Genomic DNA, 26,226 nt, shown 5'->3' with positions numbered 1-26,226 from the left:
TGACTGCCTTAGAGATTTTATTAGCGGTCATATGAGCGACATGTCCACTATATGTGAGCTGTGCTGTCATGATGAGTGCTTCAGTATCAGACATTCCTGCTCTTTGGAGTACCTCAATGTTGGGCACTTTGATCTCCCATTGCATACCTACAATTTTCAGGATGGTTCATAGGGAATCTGTCCAACTGCTTAATATATCCGGAGTAGGTAGTTCATGTTTCACCGCTGTATAGGAGGGTAGGTATTATCACAGTTCAGCTGTTCGTTGTAAGTGTGATACCTTGTTTCCTCCACTATCTCTTGCACAAGTGGGAAATTGCTGATCTCACTCTGCAGTTCCAATGACTGGACATTTCTGGAACTTGTGCTTCTGCAATGGTTGAAGTTATCTGCAGCCTTCAGGGTGTGTCACCGATCGTTCTAGTAGGTGGCGTAGTCACAACTTAGGGACGTTTGCATGTGCATCTTTGTCTCTCTTAAACTGATTGTTAGCTAATTTTGTAAAACAGTAATTGATCCTTTGAAAGCCATGTCCACAGTGCACACAACGGCACGAATATCAGCAAGTGGCATTTTCCGTATCATCATCAGGCTGGTACAATTGCAACATCTAAAAGGCATCTGGAAGGGTTTGGAGGGTTAAGCCAGGTGCCGGATTGAGATATCTGGTCGGCATGGACAAGTTGGACCGAAGGGTGTGTTTCCATGCTGTACATCTCTATGACTCTAAATGTAGCACAGCCATAACAGACTGGGAGTAAAATGCACAAGGAGGATCTACCTGAGTCGCAATCTCAAATATTGCCGCTGCTTCTTTCAAACAGAAGCAGCAATTAAAAGAAAAAAAAACATAAGTCTGGCCAGTCCCAACAGAATCAGACAATTCATCCTTGCCCATGGAGTCAGTCTGCAAGCACACTCCATTGCCAACTGTGATGATACAATAACTTTAAAAGGCGTATTTTGTCCAAAATTTTTTTTTGAAGAAAGGTTTTAAGACAGAGCTGTCTATTTGAAACCAATAAAGTAAACAGGTTGGGAGGCCTTTTTAAAATTGGAACAATAGAAGCAGCCTGAATGGGTGGGGTCAAGCATAGACGGATCCAGGATTTTATTTTTAGCTTTCAGTAGCAGTTACTGGGATCTTGAAGAAATGGAAGCTGTTTTATCTCTCTCTCTCGGTTACAGTTAAAAGCTGGGGGTTCTCTTCCTGCTGCTGGAGTTGCATGTGAAGCAATCCTTCTTTGTCTGAATTTTCCTTTGTCAAGGGTGTCTTTGTGCAATGTTACCATCCGGGAACAGTTTCTGTTTAGGAGTTCAATAACCTTTTATTCTGTTAAGTTTTCCAGCAGTATTAAGTTACTTCAATTTCTTCTTTCTTTCCTAGTAAATGAATAAAGTGTGGTTTGCTTCAAATCTACTGATTTGACCAATTGAATTGTTTCTGGAAAACGCTTAGTTTTAAATTAAGAAAAGGTTAGGGTCTAGATTATCTTCTTAATATATTTTGAGGGGGTTTGGTCTAGTCCATACACATTTTAAAATGCACAACAGATGACTCTATAAAAACATGAAACAGCCATCTTTGATCACGAAGGAAAACTGATGATGATAACAAAGATATGCCTTTGATCACGAAGGAAAACTGATGATGATAACAAAGATGATGACTCTATAAAAACATGAAACAGCCATCTTTGATCACGAAGGAAAACTGATGATGATAACAAAGATATGTCCAACCACCACCTCACTTCCAGAAGACAAACACTTTTGACCCAATTGCTTCCTTCTGTCAACCCTACACTAAACAACCACATCAATGCTTCCATCACTTGCAGATATGTTCCATCTTCAATGACTAACTTACCAAAAGAAATGCTCACAACAGATGGAGCAGCAGAACAAAAGGAGTAAGGGAGGAATAAACTGAAACAGAAATGCATGATTATTTCTTTGACACATATGATACAACAGGTATCAGCTTGACCTTGTTGGTAGTACTCGCTGAAGTTTACAAGCTGAAATACTGGATCAGGGTGAGGGTTCATAGCCCAACAATGTAGGATCAGGAGAGAATTAACAATGTGCCATTTTTAATGGTCTCCTCCAACAAATCAAGAGGGTATTGAAGCTCTGTGGGGAAATATGAAGCTATTCCTCACGTAGCTTGGGAATCATAAGGGTTGAGAATCACAAAGACTGGGTCTGCCTTCAAAGGTAGCTGATTGTACAAATTATTACTGTCAGAGGACACGGGACTCGTCACCTCCTGATGAAGGGCTTTTGCCCAAAACGTCGATTTTCCTGCTCCTCGGATGCTGCCTGACCTGCTGTGCTTTTCTAGCACCACTCTAATCTTGACTCTGATCTCCAGCACATGCAGTACTCACTTTCACCTCCTAGAGCAGTTGAGGTCAAAACCATTGACTGATTTAAGAGGTAAGCACAGCAGAGAGAAAGGTGCGGTAGAAGGGGTTTACTGGGTGAAGTAAAAAGAACAGAAAGTGGCTAGGGTGTAGTATAAACACCAGCATAGACAGGATGGGCTGAATGGCTTGCTTTGTGGCTGTAAAGTCGATGTCAAGTGCATATTTATATATTGACAGATACGATACTGTGCATTATTGATTGAGAAATGCATCTCAAAACTAACGGCATCAACTTAATACCTCCACAAGTAGAGCTGTTAACATAATTCCTGAACAGCAAGGCTACGGGTGAGATACAGTCACCTCTCTGATTCCATCACATGGTTGGCTCACATTCACATTCTATGGAGAAATATTGGCAGTCTGTTTTCAATGGGAATAAGGCCTCAAATGTTCTGAACTTCTATGCCTCAGCAAAAATCAATTCATGATGTTTTGTGATAGCAAACAAAATTAAATCTCTTTGCATTTTTTCTCCACAGAACTGCTGTGCAAAAGCGAATACTTTATGGGTGCAGGAAGTGATAATAAATCCCCAAAATTGGTTTACTTCAACAAAAAGAGGGAAGCAGACAACTTAATATTAGAAAGCTGGTAAAGCGAACTCAGACAGATTCACGTCCAGAATACAAGTACAATGAGGCTGTGGGTACTTTACAACAACAAACTTGCATTTGTACATTGCCTTTAACTTTGTGAAATGTCCCAAGGTGCTTCCATGGAACTTTGTCATGGAAACTTTAACTATAAATGGGATGTGACTGCTTCACAACTGACCAGGGCCTACACTTGTTCACCATGACAGTACCTGAGCGAATGAGCCATCTTCATTACATTCGGGAATGAAAACTGGTTCCTGCGGTTTTTTGGCCTGTTCCTGTGCTTGCTGCGCCCTTTCTGTCCGACATTTGGTTGGACCGGATTCTGTAAAGATGAAGGAGACTTTGTTTTGATTCTTGTATTTACAGAGGATGGCCTTTAGCATGAACCAAATATATTCCGCTTCCCCAAAAGCTTTTCTGAGGATTCTCACCCCACACCCTTCAAAACATAGATCCCAGCATGAGGCCAGAAATGAGGTTTTGGTCTCAGATTAACGGTTTGAGTCATCCCCTCCTTCTTTTACTCTCCTTTCCCTCTGTATCAAGAGCCCCACGCAGTACCAGACCTAAAAAATGAGCAGATCTCTAGTCTAAACTTGCGCCTAAATACAAGAAAAGAGGGCAATTAAAAAATCATATCACTTATTAAGGGAGACTTCTAAACACATTCAAAGCAATCAACAAAATATTATTTAACGTCAACAGAACAGATTGTTATATTCTGAATTACTTTGATTCAGATTAGCTGATTTATTAATTTTTTGTTCAGGATCTTGAACATATTGTCACAATCCCCATTACAGAGTCATGCAGCACAGAAACAGACAACTGGCCCATACCAACAGTTTTCCCAAACTAAATTGCTTACGTTTGGCCATATCCTTTTAGACTATTACTGAGACCTGTTCCAGATTTATTCATTCTTTGAGTTTAAAATCATTTTACAGCATTGAGTGAATCACAAAACCAGGGAACTAGGCAGGGTCAATGGGTTACACTCTCTGCCTCTAGCCCAGAGAAGTCCCAAGTTGGAGTCTCGCTCCAGGCCTTGCTGGCTGTGAGAGGCTGCAGTTGCTGTTACAGTGAATGCCTGTGCTTCCTTACCTAAACAGAGAATGCTGGCAGTGGAAAGCCTGTGAAAACAAGTTACCAGCTTGTGGTGACACCATGACAGTGAGGGATTAGGAGCAGCATGGTGGCTCAGTGGTTAGCACTGCTACCTCACAGCAACAGGGACCCCTCCTCAATTCCAAACTGGAATGACTGTACGTGTGGGGTTTGCACATTCTCCTCGTGTCTGCGAAGGTTTCCCCCCAGGTGCTCCGTCTTCCTCCCACAGTCCAAAGATGTGCAGCTTAGGTGGATTGGCCATGTTAAATTGCCCATAGTGTTCAGGATGTGCAGGCTAGGTGGGTTAGCCATGGGAAATGTAGAGTTAAAGGGATAGGGTAAGGGGTGCATCTGGGTGGGATGATCTTCGGGAAGGTTGGGAGGAACTCGATGGGCTGAATGGCCTGCTTCCATACTGCACAGACTCTATGATTGACTGAACAGGCCAGCCTATCATGATGCAGCAATTGTTGTCACAATGATGAGCCCAAACAGATCAAGGATATGAAATGGGGTGAAACAGGCAGGTTAGGGAGTATTAATGCAAAACATGCAATATGGGATTGACCATTCATCACACTTTCTTTCCAAATGATATTCACTGTAAATATTTGCAAATCACGAGGTGGGCCTCACCTGAACAGTTGTGAGACCCACATATTAGGAAGGACATCCAGACTCACAGGAGCTGACAGTGGATTTTTACTCAGAAGATCATTGAGATGAGCAACTTCAGTTATTTAAATAGACTGGGGCTGCTTTCTCTCCAAGTGGGGGCCATTAAGGGAAAAAGTAGGCCACATTATAAAGACTTTATACAGCAGGTAGAAAGAAACTGTTTCCAAGACAATCTGTAACTAGAGGAAACAGATTTAAGATAACTCTTAAAAGAATCAGCATGGTGGCAGCGGTGATGGTGGTGGGGGTGGTGGTGTGGGGGCAGGGGGGGAGGTGGTGATGGTTGGGAAGGCGAGGATTTCTTTGAGTTGCCATAATCTGCAATGCACTGCCTGAAACAGTAGTGAACGCAGATTCAATAGTGACTTTCAGAAGCTACTTGAATATAAAATTTAAGAGTAAGAAGCTGTGGGGAGACAACAAGGAAGTGGACTCTAGACGGATAGCTCTTTCAAAGAGCGAAGGTAAAATAACCTTCTGTCCTCATGATTCCATGTCTATTCTGTCGCCCCAATAATGCCTAAAATAAAACATGGCCTCCATCATCCTCAGAGCACTGTGATGTAGCCAATTGGAATCTCCCAGTGAGATTTACCAGCTTATTGTGATGATTCAGTGGACAACAAATAGCTATTGGCTCACCCATTATCTGTGAGACTGTGAAGGATGGGGAGAGGGCAAGTGAGTTACCTTTACATCTGCCTCGATGCGTGATCTCCAGTGTTGAGTCCCTACACTTGGCCCTCAGGTAATCACATCTCGATTCATATGTCCGACCATCCGACACACAGAGGGGCTTCAGCTGAGAGCCAGTACAATGGACATTGCACTCCAAGTCTTGGTCGCGGTCTCCTATTAGAAACTGATAATAAAAGAATCCTACATGAAAAAACACCAAACACTGGGACAGACTGTGCAATAAAACCAGCAAGCTCGATTTTTGACAACCTCAATCTCTGAAGGACAACAGTTTTGCAATACAGTAGTTACGAAGGCCAAATGTGTCTTAAAATAATATCTCGGAATGTCTTTTCACAGATGGCATAACAATTTCCAGAAAAAAGGCGCCTGAAGGAGTTCATGTCAATCAACACTCTCCTGCAATCTGAAACTCTCCAGGCACCTTGACTGGGAAAGCAGGGCAAGTGAGCAATGTTTGTTTTGGAGCAAAACACAGTGTTGGCTGCCATTGGTGCGACTCACCCTGTCGACATGTCACTTTGCTAAATAACGCAGATGACAATAATTTGACAGGTAGATCAAAATAAAACCAGTTCAACAGAGCCAAGAATGTTGGTACAGCTGCCATTCACTGCACAAAGAGCGCTCTGAATCAAAGTCAGTACACCCACACTCAGACGATGAAGTCAGCTTCACTGCCGTTTCTAGCATTACAATCTTGGGACTCCATGCCTGTGCTATCAAAACAAGTCAGGAGGCAAAATCATAAAGGACTCCTTTGGCAGTCCCTGGAGATTGAGGGTGACTCACCTACACTCCAGTGCGATGTGCTCTGAGATAAGGCATTAAGTGCCAACCAAATTCTGTTCACACATGGGGGCAGGCAGTGCTTGAAGGGTCAGGTGGATGGGTCATTGAGAGGGAGATCTACGCCCTCTCTTCATGCCTCAATTTCACCCCTGCATATTCCTGGGCAACATCACTCAATGTGTTCCTGAATGAGCCTTCTCATTTCGATCGGTCGCAAGCCAGGGTCTCCATGAATGTTTCACCTCTTCAGGGAAGACACGGCTGTGCTCCTCGGAACATTCCGGCATGACCCTGTTCTGAGTAGATTGCATTTGCATCTGGTATCAAGTATACGAACATCATGCCCAATCCAGCTAGGTCTGAGCTAACACCTTAGAATGGAACTGTGAAAGTTACTTAGAAGAATGTTGGACTCATTCATTATATAATAGTATTGTTTTGCCATAAAGTTAACAAACAAAACAAAAGCATATTGAGGGTTTAACCCTCATCAATTCTTCAGCAAATTGTTGTAATCTCTGTATCAGAGTATATGGAACCACCTTTTAATAAAACTCAGTAACCTTGGTCTGGACGGCTTCAATTGGTTTCAGCTGAGGTGACAGTGACGGAGCAGGAGCCCAGTTTGCCTCAATACCTCAAGGCAGGAACAGAAAGAGATTCTTGCTCCTTTTCCTGACCAATCTCCTGCACTGGATGAGGATGGAATCGGATTCAGTTGTCGAGTCATACAGCACAGACCCCTCGGTCCAACCAATCCACAGTCCTCGCAGTCAATCAACCTGCCGACACTCGCAAAGAGTAGACACCTTGAGCAGGAAACTGAGGAAATGAAGCTCATTACAGGGTTTCACGGTTTTCATCCCTGGTATGCAGCAAGGAGACCAATTTCAACTCGAGCTCTCAATAAACTGGGCACCCTATAGACTAGGGATTTCCCAGTCCCTACCTGGTGGCAAGGTAACCCGCTGGTGTGCTTAACCAGACAAGTGACAACAAGTTGAATTCCTGCATTCAAGAAAGTCTTCAGTCCATTATTAGAATCCCTACAGTGTGGAAGCAGGCCATTCAGCCCATTAAGTCAACACTAACTCTCCAAACAGCATCCCATTCACACCCACCACCCTACCCTATTATCCTGCGTTTCCCATGGCTAATCCACCTAGACTGCACATCCCTGTACACTATGGGCAATTTACCCTGGCCAATCTACCCTAACCTGCACATCTTTGGACTATGGGAGGAAATCCACACAGACACAAGGAGAATGTGCAAACTCCACCCAGACAGTCATCTGAGGGTGGTATCAAACCCAAGTCCCCAGTGCTGTGAGGCAGCAATGTTAAACACTGAGTCACTGTGCCACCCACTCTCTGTTCTCCCTATTCAGGTGGTGGGTCAGGTATGTCACTGAAAGATAGCAGGAAGCCTGTCTGTGTGCATTTGCTTCTCACTAATACCATGATTTGCTGGAATTAATTCCATCTTCCCAATTGATTTGCACCCAGTCACTCAGCTTAAGACCTCAGCAACCCGACAGCTAAAAGCAGGCGTCTTCCCACCGGGGAACCTCGAGATAAGAACTTGCTGCCTTGCCCTTGAAATAATCCTCACCGGCACATGCACTCACTTTTCCAAGACGTGCAAACTGTCTCCCTGGACCAACCCAAACTGGAAAATGGCAGGTACAGGACAACTTATAGTCCAGGGCAGGAATGAAACAAATTCCCACGAGCTGCTTATGTTTGCTGTGTACACCATCATGCCAAGGCCAAGCTGACGACACTCTGTGGGGTTGGTGGACTGGCATACTCTCAGCAGCTTGGACAATTTGCACTGTCAGCATGTGCATGTCATGGTGCTCCGAAAGAGCTGGCCCATTGGAGATTCATGATGCCTGCACAATGCAGTACAGCCCAGGCACATCAGAACTTCGCTCTTGCGGCTCATAACCTGGCTCATAAAAGGGGAGGGTAGAGGTATGCATAGGGACAGGGCAGAGATGGGGGAGGATAAGGTCTCTTCTCTGGAGGAAGCTGAAGCTGAAGATGTTCAGGTGGCCCCAGGAGGACCCTCGGAGATGCCAGGGATATGGGCTGACAAGCCAGAGAGGCATGTGGCGACTTCAGTACCACCCACATCCAGGTGGACTGAGCTCCCCAGACATCTTCCTTTAACTGGTGCATTTGTTATGAACCAGCTGGCTGGGAAGCCACCGCATCCTCAGGTCAACAGACCTCTGTGAGTGAGAAGTGTTTCCGTTGGCAACATTGTCGGGAAGAGGAGCAAAGTCCTTCTTCGATCTGCCCATGATGTGATACCTCCACAGGAGGCATCCCTGCATTTTTTTGCTGTTAACTGCACAGCCCAGCCCCTGCTACACAGTGAACAAGGATCCCAGGGGGGAGACTGCAATATACTGAAACAGCACACCATTAAAGAGAAGGCAGACTCGCTTGGCCTAAAGAAGGGTTCCCCCAAGTGTATGGCATTCTAGCTGATGTTAGTAGCCCCATTCTGCCACCTCTCACCCTACAATCCTGTGGGAAATTGGTATCCTACACTGACAATGCACGACCATTGCAACAGTACAATGAGTGAGTTGTCAGCACCATGAAGTGCATACGGGATTGGTGTGCTAACCTCCCTCTGAGAATGCCCAGTCTGCCAATGGAGATCGCAACCTTTGGTTCCTGCAGCATGTCCCCTCCCAGCATGACTTTCCAGAATTGTCCGTGTGGGACCCCTGTTGGGATCCCAGGCCCAACACGCTGCTCTTGAACTGGTGGAACTGAACTGCGTCTCTGCAGCTTTGAATGCACTGCCCAAAGGCTGGGTCCATAGCTTGCTGGACTACAAGGACACATACGTTACTAATTCAGACACACATTCAAAGGTGTCCCAAGGGCAGTCTCTCCCTATCATGAGACGCTGCACTGCTTTCACAACAGATAGCTGTGTGTGGACAACTGGCAGGAGCATGTGACTGCAGCCAATGTTAGAACAGTGAAAATGCACAGGTATTTATAAGTGTTGCATTGATGTTGATCAATTTAACTCCCTGGCAGCAAGGTGCCTTGAAAAGGATTTCTTCTTCTTTTACTACATCCAAGTGCAAGCCTGCCATTCACAGCTAGGATGGAGATAGCCTACAGACTGACGCACCGTGGTAACTTGGCAGATATCCTCTGTGTCCTCAGGACCTGGAGGACTCCAGGATGGTAAGAATCTCCTGCACACAATATGGGGGGAGGGGGGAGCAACCTCCTTGGCCCCAATGGCCCCATCTGCTAGGGGGGGAAAGAGGGCTAAGGAACCTCTGTAACGTGCTGAGCTGAGACTCCCACAGTGTCTCCTTACTGCCTGTTGTTGACATCACCTCATCTCCTCCTGTGGAAGGGGGGAGAGAGAGAGAGAGAGAGATAAAGAGATCATGGTGCCTCACCGCCATCCTGCCTCACCACTGAGTACCCATGACCAGAGAGAGGAAGCACTGGTCCGAGAGCATATCCAGCAGACACTGAGCATTCTTCTGTACCTAGGGGATCTTGGTGTTATGGCTGAGTACAAAGACATGGCTTATTCACAGGGGTAAACAGCTGCCTGGTCTCCAACAGTCTTTGATGTATTAGAGACCTTCCTCCACCAATTGCAGACACGTGCCAGTGATGTGCTCACCAGATGGTGTCCCTGAGCCTACTTCAGCTTAGCTACCCACTGAGGTGACGGACTGGGTGGTGGTGAAACATCTCAAAGGTATCACAGGCTTCATCCTCCGAGCTGCTTGTGATGGACAGCCCCCGCTCCCGTTTCACTATCAGTTGCCCACTCACTCCTGTGGAGGAGGGGGAGCTGTAGTTGATGAAGAAGCCAAAGCCTCCATGTTAAGGAATATGTGAGAGTGGCTGCAGCCCCTCACTTGCGTCTGCCACGCCAATCTCTCCAGCAGCATGGCATCAGTCTTGGTCTTCACCCGCCAGTTAGACCACATCTTCCTCACAGCGTGCAGAGAGTGGGGACTCTCTGCTGGTCAGAGCCCTCCCATGCCTATGGTATACAAGCTTGTCCTGCACAGAGAGAGAAAGAGGGCGATGGGAATGTGTGTGCACTCACCCGCACTCAATAGGCCTGTGAGGCTGTGCCAGTGAGTGCCCAGGAAGTGCTTGAATTTTGGTGAGCCCTGGAGTGCACATCAGGCAAGTGACAGTGAGTTGAGCATGCCAACTGACTTGGCTGCACACTGGCAGAGTTAGACCGAGTGATGGGTGGGGGTGGGGGGGAGTTGGGGGATTGTAGTGAGAAGATGGCGGCGAGAGATCGTCATTCCTTTCCTGCACTGCTCATGGTGTCGATGCCTACTACGCGGTGCTGACCTCCTGTGTGACTTTAGTTTCCCCCAAAGCCTGATGGGAGTAAAAGAAAGGCCCCCTCTCCTGGCTCAAACAGCCTGAAGCAGATACTCTCGCAAGTCATCATTAAAGTAAGCAACTACAACTTGGATGCTTGACGGACATCTCCAGCGACAGAATGTGGTGGCATTTGCTGTCGGATTGGAGTTCCTGGCTTTAAGCAAGGGACAAACCACCAGGATAGTCTTTAAAGATGCGTCAGACCCTTTGATGTCGGAAGGTGCTGGCTGGGGTGAAAACACCTGCCTGGCATCTGCACTTTTTTTGCTGTTTTAGTCCAGATGCAACTAGCTTGCATAGCTAAAGGGAGAATGACCATGTGAAAAAAACTCCCCACGAACCATATGACACCATCCATGTTCTAACTCCAAAATGCAAAATCTTATTGAAAATCTTATTGACAATCCCAATGTACTAATGTTTCTGTGGCGTCATGCTCAGCTTTCCATCCAATCCAGATTGCCGTGGTGAGCGGAACCCTCTTATTGTCACTACAGCAGGTTAATGTACCGAGACAATGGTTGCTTTTGTGTCATGTTAAGTCATTCCACACGTGGAGAAAAAAAATCAGAACATAATGCCTAACCTGGAACAACATAACATACATAACGTTAGATTTGATTCAGAATTGGGATAACACTTGTTGAACAATCCTGAGTATGCTAGAAATTATGCCAATGACCAAATTATGAATATCAGTCAAGCTTGCAATGTAGCCCATTTATGATCATGCAAGAGGACATCCACTTCAGAAAAATTGGAACATGTCCAGATATTGTACATTTTTTTCAATAAAAAAGGACAAATGTTCTCCCGTGTCGACTCCATGTCAACACCTTGACTAATTATAGTCAACTTGTTAATCACTCAGCATCCTTCCATATAGTTACTTATTCCTCATGAAACGTGACAAACTTGCATCTGTTCTGAAGAGTGGAAGATAAAAAGCTTTGACCGCATGTTCCTTTTCAGCAGTCAAAACAAATTATTTTGAAATTGATCAACTTATTGCATCTTTTTTTTCCATCTCTCAAATGCTTAATCAAAGAGGTTTTGCTTCCTTAAGTGACCTGTACGAGTTTTGTTTTAAAGAGGCAGATACAGACTTTCTGGAAACATTTTCAATAAAAGCAAAATACTATGGATGCTGGAAGTTCTGGAGAAGAGTGATACTAGACTCAAAACATTAAACTCTGCTTCTCTCTCCACATATGCTGCTAGACCTGCTGAGTTTCCTCAGCATTCTCTGTGTCTGTTTCTGGAAACATATTTGTCAAACCATTTGTTGATAAGCACAGAACATGTTGACATAAATTGCTAAGAAATGCGAAAGAGTGCATTTTGTCACTCCCGCAAAAAGGATGTACAGGAAACACCAGTGCCCACGTAGTCTTCACAAAGTATTTAAACATCCTGGCCAATATTTATCTGTCAATCAACATCACAAAAACAGATTATTTTGTCATGATCACATATCTGTTAGTGGGAGTGTACAGTGTACAAATTGGTGGTTACATTTCCTACATCGCTACAGTAGTTACACTTCAAAAGCACAACATTGACTGTAAACTGCATTGAGACATCCAGTGATCATGAAAAGTATCCTACAAAATAAAAATTGTTATCATACAGGCAGAATATTTGGTCAAAATAGATATGTAATACTATAAATCTTTCAAGTGCACCGCAGTTCCATTCTCTCCCCTCAAAAAAATATATATTTTATATGGATCATAAGACATAGGAACAGAAGTAAGCCATTCAGCCCATTGAGGCTGCCCCACTCTTCAGTGAGATCAAGGCTGACCTCACTTCCCTGTCTTTTCGCCATAACCTTGATTCCCTTACTGATTAAAATTCTGTCTCCTTCAGCCTTGAATATGCTTAACAACCCATCCTCAACAGCAGTCTTCAGTATAAGATTCCACATTTTGCTCCTAGGCTCTCCCACAAGAAGATACAACACTTCCACATCAACCCTGTCATGTCTGCAAAGATTCCTTCAGTAAGGTCACCTCTCATGCTTATAAACTGCAAGGAGTAAAGGCCCAACCTAATCAACATCTCCAAATATGACAGCTCCTCCACATCCAGGATCAATGACTAAACCTTATCTGACTGCCTACAATGCCTGCATATCCCGACTTAGATAAAGAGGCTAAAACTTTTCCTAGTATTTCAGCTATGGTCTGATTAGTTTTAGCAAGACTTGCCAATTTTTATACTCTATTCCCTTTGAAAGAAAGGCCATCATTCCCGTTGCCTTCCCTATTATCTCCTGAACTTGTAAGCCTAAATTTTGCAATTCGTGCATGAGAACTCCCAAATCCCTCTGTGCTTCAGGTCTCTGCAGTCTTCCTCCATTTAAATAAGAATCAGCTCCTCTATACTTCCTGCTGCACATCTTCCCACATTGTATTCAATTTGCCATGTTTTTGCCCGCTCAGTTAAACTGTCTGCAATCCTCTGCAGTCTCTTTGTGTCACCCTCACCACTTGCCTTTCCATTTATTTTTATGTCATCCATAAACTTGGCTATCGTACATATACTTTCCTTATCCAAGTCATTAATATATATTGTAAATAATGTAGCAGTAGCACAGATACCTGCGTCACTCCATTAGATACAGGTTGCCATCCTGAAAATTCCCCTTATGACAACACTCTCTCTTCTATTGGCTCGACAGTAAAAGCCAGACACAAGTAAAATCATTTGTGTACAAACCCTGTTGTATTTTAACATCACTGCAATTTAAATCAGATGGTAAAATTATACTTTGTCCTGCAAAGGGTGAAGCAATTTATTTTCGAAATACCTGATGTTAACCCATCTGGGATATATAAAATACAATTTGTTCTCCTGTATGATTTCTTAAGTCAAAACTCAAGTTGCACACAGGACATCATTATCGCCCTCATTTATCCCTTCACTGTGAAGAAGCTGGCATCAAAACAAATCGATAGAGTTATCTCCTGAAAGTAAGCTTCAGTTATTCTGCTATATACATCGGTGTTAAACCAACCCTCGGGATTGCTTTCCTAAAGAGGTTCTAACAAATCTTTCACGGCTTTGCCAGTTACGGAATTCAGTCTGTTTTCACAAGTTTGCATGTGCCATATAAAGAGTTCACACCATGTATTTGAGTTGGCACTAATTGGGTCTCTCATATCAGTTGTCAATTCCAGCAACTGTAGCTTTTAAAATATAGTTCATTCACTGCAGAAACACTACAGAAGTGGGTGACAATGCAGTTTAAGGAATTGTTTTCTCTTGTAATTAAAAAAGTACTCATGTGGTTCACTTCAGCTCCCCTGCACCCTCCAAACCATTTTCTCCCACTCCTTCGTAAAGTACAACTGAATGTACAGTTGTGGTCCATTCTTTTGGCATCTTGTCTGAGTGAACACTATTGAACAAAAGCGGGCCAGCCAGAGAGGTGGGTGACAATCGATTTGGCACAAAGGGGACATCACAGCCAAGCTTCCTCCCATCGCCCCCTCCACCATCTTCAATCTCAACTCTGACTCGACTTTCTGTGATTCCCACAGGGATCTGGAGCAGTGATCGCTCGATGTTAATCGGAAGCCAGAGCAGGTGTCTGATTTTGCCCTCCACAACCCAGGGGAGATGAAACCAGTTGCTGCATTTTCTGCTGTGTTTTCATTCGAAGCACAGCAGAGCTCCAAATCCAGTTCTGCCTGGCTTGGCTGGTGTCTGTCCAGACTCTCAGATTCCTTCCGGTGCAAGTCAGAAAGGCAGTCATCAACTGTGAAGGTGGGCTGATGGCTTTTTTTTGTCCCTTATTAGGACTGTGGACTTGAGTTTGTACATAGTGGGTCTGCTGCTCACTAGATGTTGTGAGGAGGGGTTCACTGAACAGACTTACAGTAATTCTTCAAAGGAGCGAATGGTGAGGTATTGGTGTGGGGAGTTCTCCATCTCTTCCTGACAATGACTGCCTCAGATTTAATTGCGAAAATTCTAAACATGAGGTGCTGTATTTTGGTAAGGCAAACCAAAGGGCAGGACTTAAACACTTTATGGTAAGGTCCTGGGGAGTGTAGCCGAACAAAGATTTTGAGGTGCAGGTTCATTGTTCCTTGAAAGTGGGCTCGCAGATAGACAGATTAGTGAAGAAAGCATTCAGTACACTTGGTCAGTGCCCTGAGTATAGGTGTTGGGATGTCATGTTGAGGCTGTACAGGACTTTGTGTGCAATTCTGGTCTCCCTGCTATAGGAAAGATGTTGTCAAACTCAAAAAGTTCAGAAAAGATTGACAAGAATGTAGCCAGGTTCAGAGGGTTTGAGCTACAGGGAGAGGTTGAGTAGACTGGAGTTATTTTCCCTGGAGCATCGGAGGCTGAGAGGTGACCTTTACAGAGGTTTATAAAATCATGAGGAGCATGGACAGGATGAATAGACAAGGTCTTTCTCCTAGGGTATGGGAGTTCAAAATTAGAGGCGTAAGGTAAGACGGGAAAAATTTAAAAGGGATCTAAGAGGTAACCTTTCCATGCAGTGGGTGATGCGTGTATGGAATGAGCTGCCAGAGGAAGTGGTGGAGGCTTGTACAATTGCAACATTCAAAAGACATCAGGATGGATATATGAATAGGAAGGGTTTAAGAGGGTTATGAGGGATATGAGACTAGGTTAGATTGGGATGTTTGGTTAGCAAGGACAAGTTGGACTGCAAGGTCTGTTTCCATGCTGCACAACTCTATGACTCTTAAGTCACACTGCAAGGCTCTCTCTCTCTTATAGCGGGGCATCTTTAGTCTTAAAAGGGGATACAACTCTTCTATTGTTGGCCTCTAATTAAAGTTCTGTGTATGGCTCAGTTGGGCCAGTGCAGAGTGAGCTAAGGTCACATGCCACTGTAACCGCAGGTTTCCGGGTTTAGTCAGTGTTAGGGAAGGTGATTTCAGCCAGAGTAATGGTGCTTTTACAAAAGAAAATCTGCATTACTGCTTCAAATCACTTTTGAGTTTCTCTATAGCTGATCAGCGAGAACAGGGCTCCTTTGAATCTCTAATGAATTCCAACCTCTCTGCTTGCCCCAACCCGTACCACCCACAGGTGGCTGAACAGGTTACCAAGCAAAGTTCCTCAGGTAGCACAAGGAGAATAACGTACTTCAGCACGAGACAGTGTAAGCTAACATTTCTGGTCTAGACTCCGATGAAGAGTCATCTAGGCTGGAAAGTCATCTAGGCTGTTTCCATCCCTAAATTACACCTACCCAGTAATCTTCTCCACTGACCAGAATCTGATAGTGCATCGAAGGGCATCAAATCACCAACAAGCAGCTCAGATTATAACTGTCCCCATGGAGCGTGACTGTGTGCAGTAGGTCAGCTGAAATCCCTCGATAGGGATTACTGACCCATGATTCTTCCCCTATCTCCTCAGTAGACAGGGTGTACAGAATTTAGCTGCTAGGCAGAAGTGAGGACTGCAGATGCTGGAGATCAGAGTCAAGGTTAGAGTGGTGCTGGAAAAGCACAGCAGGTCAGGCAGCATCTGAGGAGCAGAAAAATTTTGCCCGAAGTGAGATTTTAGCTGCTGTTACAGTGCAGCTCTTGCCACTCATTGCACCCATTACCATCCGCTTTCGGTTCAACTGCAATCCATGCAGGAGAGCAAAACTACTGAAGGTCATCTTTACCTTCATTCTATTAAGGAGGAAAATCCCAGCATGCCTCTGACTGTCACCATTTTGCCAAGCTCTCTCTTGACCTGCCTAAAATCTCCAGCAACTATCCCACTCAACCGTTTACACCCATCACCCTGCTCCCTTTTTTTTATCCCTACAGAGTGGAAACAGGCCATTTAGCCCAAGAAGTCTTTTCCCTGGGGCGTGGGAGTCAGAACTAGAGGGCATAGGGTTAGGGTGAGAGGGAAAAATTTAAAAGGGACCTTGGGGAAACTTTTTCACGCAGAGGGTGGTACGTGTGTGGAATGAGCTGCCAAAGGAAGAGGTGGAGGCTGGTACAATTGCAACATTTAAAAGGCATCTGGATGGGAAGATGAATAGAAAGGGTTTGGAGGGATATGGGCCAGGCATTGGCAGTCGGGACTAGATTGGGTTGGGATATCTGATCGGCATGGACACGTTTCCATGCTGTACATCTCTATGACTCTAAGTCCACACTGACCCTCTGAAGAGTAACCCACCCAGAGGCATTTACCCGTGAATAATGCACCTGAACCTACACATTCCTGAACACTCTGGGCAATTTAGCACAAACCTGCACATCTTTGGACTGTGGGAGGAAACCAGAGCACCCAGAGGGGACCCACGCAGACACAGGGAGAATGGGTAAACTCCACACGGAGTTTACTCTCCATGAGTTGTCATCTCACCCTCGAGCGGTGGGAAGGATCTGCTTCTGTAGCATCGCCCTGGGGTTGCCTTGGCCGAGAGGTGACACACAGTGGCGTGCGGGTTTTATTGTTCAATGCTGAGCCCTGGCTCCCTGCCCGGCCTCAGTGCACACGAGAGGCCCTCCCTCTGTCCCAAGGCTGACCCCCGCCGCTGGTTTCCATTGCAAAGCGCTGGGAACGGAATGTCCCAGCCGGCTCGGTTACTTCATGTCAGGGCAGGAGCAGGCGGGGGCAACTGAACTGCACAAAGCCCCGACAGTTCAGCAAAACATTCTCCCCTGAAAACACAAACCGGGGCACACACCACCCGCCCATCGGCCGACCAGAGGCGAATGCGCCCCCACGCTCAAGGGGCGCAGAAAGCAACTTCGGCTCGGTTTCCAGGCGAAGAGAAGGTGTAGTGTGCTGAGCCCGACAGAAACACCCACTGAGGAGCAGTCACATCCTGAAAAATCCCTTGCGTGCATGCAACAATATCATGTCTGTGTTAGCCTCAGGCAGGACAGTGCTCCTATTCCAAATGCAGCTGCACTTTGCACAGCCCTTGCATGTCTCTGAAAAGATGAGAAGTCATGCTGATATATGACTGTGTAACCTGGGAATGATAGATCCAGAGCACCCCTTCCCTCCCGTGGATTCTTGTATCTATTAACATCAACGGACTGCCATTTCACAACTACCTGTTTTGTGCTGTGACACCTGAGTGCACACTATCCCAACAAGAGCTCTTGTTGCACCATGGTGCAACCTCTAGGCCAGACAGGTGGAAGTTCAAGTCCCACCTCCCCCTGACAACGAACAGGTTAGTTAAAAATGTCTTTTCTATCCCAGTAGGGATAGACAGTAGGTTCTGATGATATAAATGAAAAACAAATCAGCAGATTTAATGACATAAACTGATCATTTATACAAGCAATTCGGTAGTTTAAAGATTATATATATAGCACTTTCCATACCCCAAAGCGATTCACAGCCAATGGCGTATTTTGGTGATGTAACCATTGTGTACACTCGAGTAATACAATCAAGGAACTAGAATAGGCCATTCGGCCCTTTGAACCTGCTGTGTCATTCAATATGATGATGGCCGATCTGACTTTAGCCTCAGCTCTACATTCCTGTATATCCTCAATATTTTTCATCCCCTTGGCAATGAACAATCTGTCAATCTCCACCTTAAAAAAATATTGAAAGAATCTGCATCCACTGCCTTTTGAGAAAAGGATTCCAAAGATACTCAACCTTGGGAGAAAAAGACGTTCCTCATAAATGGGTGAGTCCTTATTTTTAAACTATAGCACCTCTTTCTAGATTCTTCCACAAGAGGAGGCATCCTTTCTTCATCCACCTGGTGAAGACGCCTCAGAATCTTACGTGTTTCAATTCAGTCACCTCTGGCTCTTCTAAACGCCAAAGGTTACAGGCCTAACCTACAGATCTAGCCTTTCATAATTACACAATCTGCACGCTCCAGGTATTAGCCTAGTAAACCTTCCCTGACCTGCTTCCAATGCATTAATATCCTTCAGTAAGTACGGCAACCAAGGCTGTGCACATAGCTCTAGAGGGAGCAGCACAGAAAAATCCCATGAACAGCGATAAAATGGATGGCCTGTTTTTTTATCATAAAACATTAGCCAGAATGCTAAGAAACTCCCCAGTTCCAAATAGTGTCACAGGATATTTTACATTCATCTTAAATGGTAGTCAAGGCCCCAGTTTGGTGTCTCACCCAGTGGACAGTATGCCAGGTAGTGCAGTACTTCCTCAATGCTGTAGTGAAGTGTTAGTGAGGAGAATGTGCCCAAGTGAGGCTTGAGTACACAATTCAGCAGGTAGGGTGTGACCACTGCACATTGTTCTCCGAAAGCACACAGTGTAATGGGATGTTGACTGGTCACATTGGGTTGATACAACTTCATTTCAGTTTATATCATATAATTATCCCATATACTACCAAGTCACAATATAAATAGAGAAGGCTCAAAGTGCAATATGGCCTACTCCTGTTCTGAAGTGAAGTGGTGCTAAATTCTATGAACTTACTATTGATGGAATGAAGCCACTCATGTAACTCCGTTCACAGAAACAGAAGAGTGTTATGGAGTGTACTTCCAGCTCTATCTTAAGATTAACATCCCTTAAACTGTATCATGTGTCACTACCATGTCTTAAACTTCTGCACTGGCCTCAGGCTCCATAAAGTCAAAGATGATCAAAACCCAACTTCCCAGACCTTGTTTCATACATTGACTTACTTATCTATTCCTCATGTTCTAGTTAATCTATGCTGGTTTCCATTCTTCCAACGCATGCAACTCAAAATCTTGGTCCTCCTGTGAGTCCCTCTGTAGCCTTGTCTCTCTCTCTGTAGTCTCCTCCAGCCTACCAAAACCTCCTGCATACATTGACTCCAGCTTTCTGTGCATCCACTAGCATCAACTCACCAGTGACCACAGGGCTGTCAAGTACCTGACCAGCAGAATTGAAATATTGTCCTTGAACTTCCATGTTCAGCACCACTTGCTTTATCTTTGACAAACTTTTCCAGTCCCAGCTCTGTGACCAAATTTGGGTCAATCTTCCTCACCTTTTCTCCTGGCTGAACATTTTCTAAAGGCACTTTGTGAATCCATATTGGTCTTGTTAACATGAGTTCTGAATGTACATAGTGGGAGCACTACAGCAATGGCAGTGAGAAGGTATGGCGAATTGAAGTGTTATCATTTCACTGGTACTCTGTAATACTCAAATGCTCTATTAAGAACCTAAGAACAAGCAAAATAGAAGTAGGAGTTGACTATTCAGCCCATCAAGCCTACTCTGCTGTCTAGTTGATCTTCCACCTCGATTCGGTTTTCCCGCGGGCGTTCTCTGTCTCCCTACAGCATTAAAACTCTATTGATTAAATATATTCAATGATGGCCTACCCAGAACCTCTGGATTTGACGATTCCAAAGATTCACAACCCACTGACTGAAGAATTTTCTCTTCATCTCAATCCAAAAGAATTAACCCCCTTATCCTAAGACTGCACTCTGGATACTCCAGCCAAGGAAAAGTCTCTCAGTATCTATGCAGTCAAATTTCTTCAGAAACTTGTATGTTTCGATGAGGTCACCTTTCAGTATTCTGACCTCCAGGGAGTACCAAGCCAATTTATTCAGTCTCACATCATAACATCACTCTGCCTTCCAAGGAACAAATCTAGTAAATCTTCACTGTACTATCTCCAATGCAAGTTTATCCTTCCTTAAGAAGATCAAAATTGCTTTCAAAAATCCATTTGCGGTCTCACCAAAGCTCTGTACAACTGTAGCAAGAATTCCTAATGCTTGTACTCCAATCCCCTTGCAATAAAGGCCAACTCACCTCTTAATTTCCTAGCAGCCAACTGTGCTAACTTTGCATGTTCCTTCAACACGTACATCTAAATTTCTCCAAACATCTTTTATATTCAAATTCTGCTTTTCATTACACTTCTCCATGTTATACTCCACTGATAAACCGAACTGACAGGAAGTGATCATGCCAAGTGGCACAAAATATATTACAGTCCAGTTTAACTTCCAGGTTCCAGACCATTCCCACAAATCTACTACCCCTCAACTACAGGAATGAGGCAGAGGGCAGACTCATGAATACAAATCACCCAGGGCTGCTACGAGTCTGAAGGTACTGAAATAGGCTTCAGACCCGTCTGTCTCCTGAAAGCAATTGATTTAAGCAGGCCTCCAGAAATTGACGCGCCATCTCTGAGTTCTTAGCAACGCCAGTCCACCCACACGATGGGTAGGCTTCATCAGCTGAGACAGGCATTTCATATTGTGCCAATCCCTGGCCCGCAAAATGGAAAAGGTCCTCATCCCAAAGATTTGGGCACTCTAGATCCATCCTCAAAAACTTTGCAGAGCCATTTCAAGAGCTAACATCTCTAATAATTGTTTGGAATAGTCATATGGTAGCGCAGAACTTGAGTGTAGCTGAAAGCTTGAAGCTTTTCATTCTGCACTCTTGAGGACAATTCACAAGATTGCCAATTTAAGAAAGAAACCAACATGCATACTCTCTAAGAGAGGGCTGACTGATTAGCAAGTGGACTCTGATTGATAGGGGTGTTGCCATGGAGACTGCACTAATTCTTGCAAATTGTCCTGATCAGTACAGGACGAAAAACTCCCACAAAATAGTCTTTTTTCAGCAAGAGTCAAAAAACTGTTTCTGTCAAAAAAAACTTGCAAAAATACTTTTCAAACCTTACTTCATCTGAGTGTGAGAGTTGATGGGGCTCTTCTCCAAAGATCATCATTCACATTCCACACTCTGGAGCAAACTACTTACTGAAGTTAAAAGAATAATTTTGGCCTGAGTAAGTTAGTGGGGTTTGGACATCAACTGTTCAGTGCAGTGGACCTTTTTCAAAAAATTCTTTTTTTATAATATGGCAATGAAAAACACAGTGCCTTTTCGGCAAATGGGAACCTTGGCAACGTTTGAACAATATTGCACAACATTGTCCTATTCACAGCTGGACGAACCATTGACATTTCTCCTGCTTGAGGGATCCAGCAACTGCTTGGCAAGAGTTGGAACAACATTATTTCAAGCAGTTTCCTAATGGCTTGCAAGCTCAGTTGGTAGCTAACATACCACTGGTTGAAAGAATTGTGGATTCAAGTCCTGCCTGAGAAACCTGAATGTGAAATTCAGGCCCACACTCTGCAGGATTGCTGCTCAGATGGAAGTGTGGCCTTTTCAATCTAAGGGTAAACTCAGACCCCACCTGTCAACTTTGGAGGGTAAGAAAGATAAAATGTCTCTTCTAAGAAAGAAGAAGGGTATTTTTCTTTTTCTGGACTGTTGGCCAACACCTATCCCTTGACCAACACTTTAAAAATATTGTGTGGTCAAGTTGTTTCATTGATGCTTTAGAGATTTGCTGTGTTGCTTATTCTTCCCATTATAGCAGTTATTACAGTTTGAAATATTTCATCAGTTATTCTTTGCATCATCCTGAAATATGACATGTAAAGGCAAATGTAAGCCCATGCACAAAGGGATACTCTCGGAAGACACACATTGCTAAGGCTGTCCGTTCCTCTGCTCTCACTTGTGAGTCAAATAAAGAGGTAGCTTTCTCTGCCTTTTTTTAATCAAAGCTGCAAAAATATAAACCCTTTTCTGTAAGTTCTGTCCATGCTCATTCTTCCTCTCTCTTGCTAAGATCGTGTTGCACTGCACATGCAGGATAACTTTAGGGGAAATGCATGTATTATAGCGATGTAGATCACTGACCAATGTTTTGTGGTTTATCAAAGCTGTCACTGTTACTGAACCTTGAGAATGAATTGCAGATTTATATCAATGGAGGTGAGGGTTTAAAATTGGCAGATATTCCACCACTCCTCCTCCACTTTGTAACACTTCCAGCTGAGAAAAGAAAAACTTGGATTTATATAGCAACTTTCACAACCGCATTTGAACACCCCCAAAGCACTTTATAGCCAATGGAATATGAGAAATCATTGGAGGCAGGAACAGAGAACTTTTTTTTACTCTTTTCTTTACAATTATTGCACCCCTACCATCTCCAATAAGATCAGCTCCATCAGGACAGGCCAACAATCGTTCCAGTATTTCCCCTTGTTATTTGCAGAGCACATTGTGCTGCTTTGTTATACAACTGCTGCTGTTCTACTAGTTAGGAAATCTGTGGTTAACTGACTAAAAAGCAAACAGAAATGGTCCCCAAAGATTTCATCAATTTCTCTTTACTTATCCTCAGGGTGAAGGCAAAGTCTATCCCTGATTGTTATGTGGTAATATAGTTCAAGCACTTAATGTGACACAGTGATCCAATGTCAGCAAGGGCAGATTGTAAGGGACAGCTCCCCCTCTTCCATGGATCAGTGCTTATTTGGATGTTGTGGGAATTTGGTGAAGGCTCATGTTGTCTAGTGAAAGGTTTGAGGGTTTTTTTTCATAGTTTGTCACAAGAGGATTTATTGGTCTAATCTCTAGGGGTCGTAGTTAGTCCAGTACAATAAGCACTACAGAACCAGATCTTCCAGGTTATCAGCAACTACTGGCCAAAGTTATATTGTAAGTTTATTCATACACAGAGTAAGAGTTTATTCTGTTTATATTGCACATTCAGTCTATAGATTGGTTAGCTGAGTAGGCTGGACAGCTGGTTTGCAATAGAGTGAACACCAACAGTGTGGGTTCAATTGTCAGCTGAGGCTACCATTAAAGAGTCTCCGTTGCAACCTCTTCCCTCACTGGAGGTGTGTTGACCCTCAGGTTAAACTGCCACCAGTCACCTCTCACTCTAATGAGAGAGCAGCTCTATAGTTTGGCAGGAATATGGTTGCTTTACCTGATATAACTTCTGTAATGCTTTATGTACAGTAGCATGTCATTCAATCCATGTGTCAATGTTAGTGCTTCATATGGGGAACCTTACTTCATCTCACGCTATCAATAAGCCCCTATTCCTATCTTTTCAAATTATCTAGATTAGCATCTCAACCAGTCTATATGGGAGATTCCACATTTGGATGAGACTCAGTCTAGATGAGGGGAGGCGATGGCCTTATACTGTTATTGCGAGGTTATTAATCCAGGTGATGTTCCGGGCACTGAGCTTTGAAACCTGCCGTGACAGATGGTGAAACTTGAATTAATTTTTTTTAATATCTGGAAGTAAGAATCAAATGTTGACTGTGAATCTGCTGGTGATTGTTGGGGAAAAACACATCTGGTTCATTGATGTCCCTTACAGTCTGCCATCCTTTACCCAGTCTGGCTTATATGTGACTCCAGACCCATAGCAAAATGGCTGACTCTTAACTGCCCTCTGCGCTATTAGGGACACTGACCTAACCAGTCATACCCACATCTTGGAAACAATAAAAAAATTCTCACCCATTCACTTGAGCATACAAGCAAATATTCCTGTTTCAAAGTATTTATATTATACATATTTTCCCAAAATCTCTTGTGTGTGGGAATCATGTTGAGCTGGATAATGTTCACACTTAGTACAGGTGTACCGGAGGTTTCAGTTCATGAAGGTCAACTGCATATTTTAATACTGGATCATTTCTGTGAAACTCTGAGAGACTTCTTTGCTATACTGTACCAGGATAACTGTGAACGACAAGTTTGAGAGAGGGTGTTCTGTTGTGTCTGCTTTCATCTTAGATTCCGACTTAGCCTTTCCCTGTGAAATGTAATCTTTTGCAACTGAAAGGAAGGTGATTAAAGTGAAGAGGCTGAATTAGCAAGCAAGGACAACTGACAGGAACACTGCACAATCTTCAAGGTCCCTAATATAATGACTGGAAGTGACACATTACTCAAGCAAGCATCTGAAAAACTGCAGTGCCTCTTAAAAGGTCTGTGTTATTTTTAATCTGTTAGACATTGATTCATCTGGAAATTTTGCTTGCTTCTGAATTTAATAAGAGAAAAACATCACTGGAAGCCTTACATTTTATACATTGGCTTTCTGGTTTTTGTACTGTGTTCTTTTAACTCCTCTTACTCAGTGCTGCATCTAATCCTTTCACTGTTATCTGCTCCAATGAGTCTGCAGCCTGTGAGGAAAATTTCTACCTTATTACATGTTACTTCCTGTACAAATTTCATGATAACGTTGAGGGCAGACCAAGAACTCAAAATATTTGTCTGGAAAATATAAGTTGACAACAAGGCTGTACATCAACCAGAATCCAAGGTGCTGCTGCAAGGTGGTTTTTATTTTGCAATTTTATACCAAATACATTAATTTTCATTTTAAGATGAATTACTGTTCCATAAAAAACATCAAGTTATTGTTGCACTGCTGTTTAACGAGCTAAAAGCAGTATAATTGACTACAAAGACTCCCACACTCACACTGACGCCATTGTTTAATATTTTATCAACAACTCCAACGTGGACAGAAGTAACGTTTGCATTCTACGGACCAGCCAAGCAAAATTAAATATCATGTTTGGAAATGTAATTATAAAATAACGTTTGAAATAAGGAAAAGGAAATGCAATCCTATGAACGCCTCCTTGTACAAATTCAAATTGATTTGGTTTAATGTTGTTTGCCATTTCAATAAACCGTTTTGCCCCCATGCTAATATTTTTGCTACAATTTTCCAATGATGCTAAATGCAAGCTGGAGGAATAACACCTCACTATGTCAATTATTATGGTGCAGAAGGACGCTATTCTGTCTATCACATTTGTACTGGTTCTGTTACCTACTGCCAATCTCCTATCTTCTCCCCCATATTCCTGCACAATATTAATATCTGTATACTATCTAATACTCTCTTGAATGCCTTAATTGAACCTGCCTCCACCACATTTCCAGGCAGTGTATTCCATACCCTAATTACTTGCTCTTTCCTCACATCACCCTTGTTTAGTTTGAAGTTTTGTTTCATTTTAAATCTATGCTCTCTCATTATTCTTTTACAAGCAGGAACAGCTTCTCCCAATCTACTCTGTCTAGTCCACTCAGGATTTTAAAAGCCTCTATCAAATCTACTCTAGGCTTTCTTCTCAACTTTTTCAATCTATCCTCACAGCTGAAGTCCTTCATCCCTGGAATGATTCTTGGAAATTACTGTGTCTTCCTTATAATGTGGAGCCCACAGCTGTACAAAATATTGCACCTGAGGTCTAACAAGTTCAACACCATCTTTTTTCTCTTGTACTTTATGCCTGTTTACATAAAGATGAGAATATTATATGCTTGATAAACGACTCTCTCCAATTGTCCTGCCACCTTCAATGATCCGCGCATATATATACCTTGGTCCCTCTTCTCTCGCACCCCGTTTAGAAATGTATTCCCTATTTTATACTGTCTTTCAATCAAAGCGCACCACATCACATATCTCTGCATTGAACCTCATCTGCCACCCATCTGCCCACTCCACCAACCTGTCAATGTTCTTTTGGAGTTCCTCACTTTCCGCCTCACCATTCACAATTCTTCCACATCTATTTTTCAATTCCCACATGACCACTTTCCAGCCTCAAGGACTTAACATTGAGCTCCACAACTACAGAGCATGACCTTGGCCCTCCATCTTCCTTACCTCCCCCCCCA

At 43.6% G+C, this 26,226-nt stretch overlaps 1 protein-coding gene across 6 annotated transcripts in view; it reads right to left on the bottom strand.

Annotated features, from left to right (window-relative positions):
- The window catches only part of smoc1 (SPARC related modular calcium binding 1), a 247,025-nt gene that overhangs the window by 217,188 nt on the left and 3,611 nt on the right, over positions 1 to 26,226 (bottom strand). For all 6 annotated transcript variants that reach the window (XM_043698112.1, XM_043698113.1, XM_043698114.1 and 3 more), the window contains exons 2-3: positions 5,513 to 5,684; positions 3,241 to 3,356 (exon numbers count right to left, since the gene is read on the bottom strand). In XM_043698112.1, the coding sequence (XP_043554047.1) occupies positions 3,241 to 3,356; positions 5,513 to 5,684 (288 nt within the window). The remainder of the gene's footprint in view (positions 1 to 3,240; positions 3,357 to 5,512; positions 5,685 to 26,226) is intronic.

Source organism: Chiloscyllium plagiosum, chromosome 10, assembly GCF_004010195.1.
Source record: "Chiloscyllium plagiosum isolate BGI_BamShark_2017 chromosome 10, ASM401019v2, whole genome shotgun sequence".
Lineage (NCBI taxonomy): Eukaryota > Metazoa > Chordata > Chondrichthyes > Orectolobiformes > Hemiscylliidae > Chiloscyllium > Chiloscyllium plagiosum.
The sequence above is the reverse complement of the archived record's forward strand: the minus strand, read 5'-3'. Positions and strand labels throughout refer to the sequence as shown.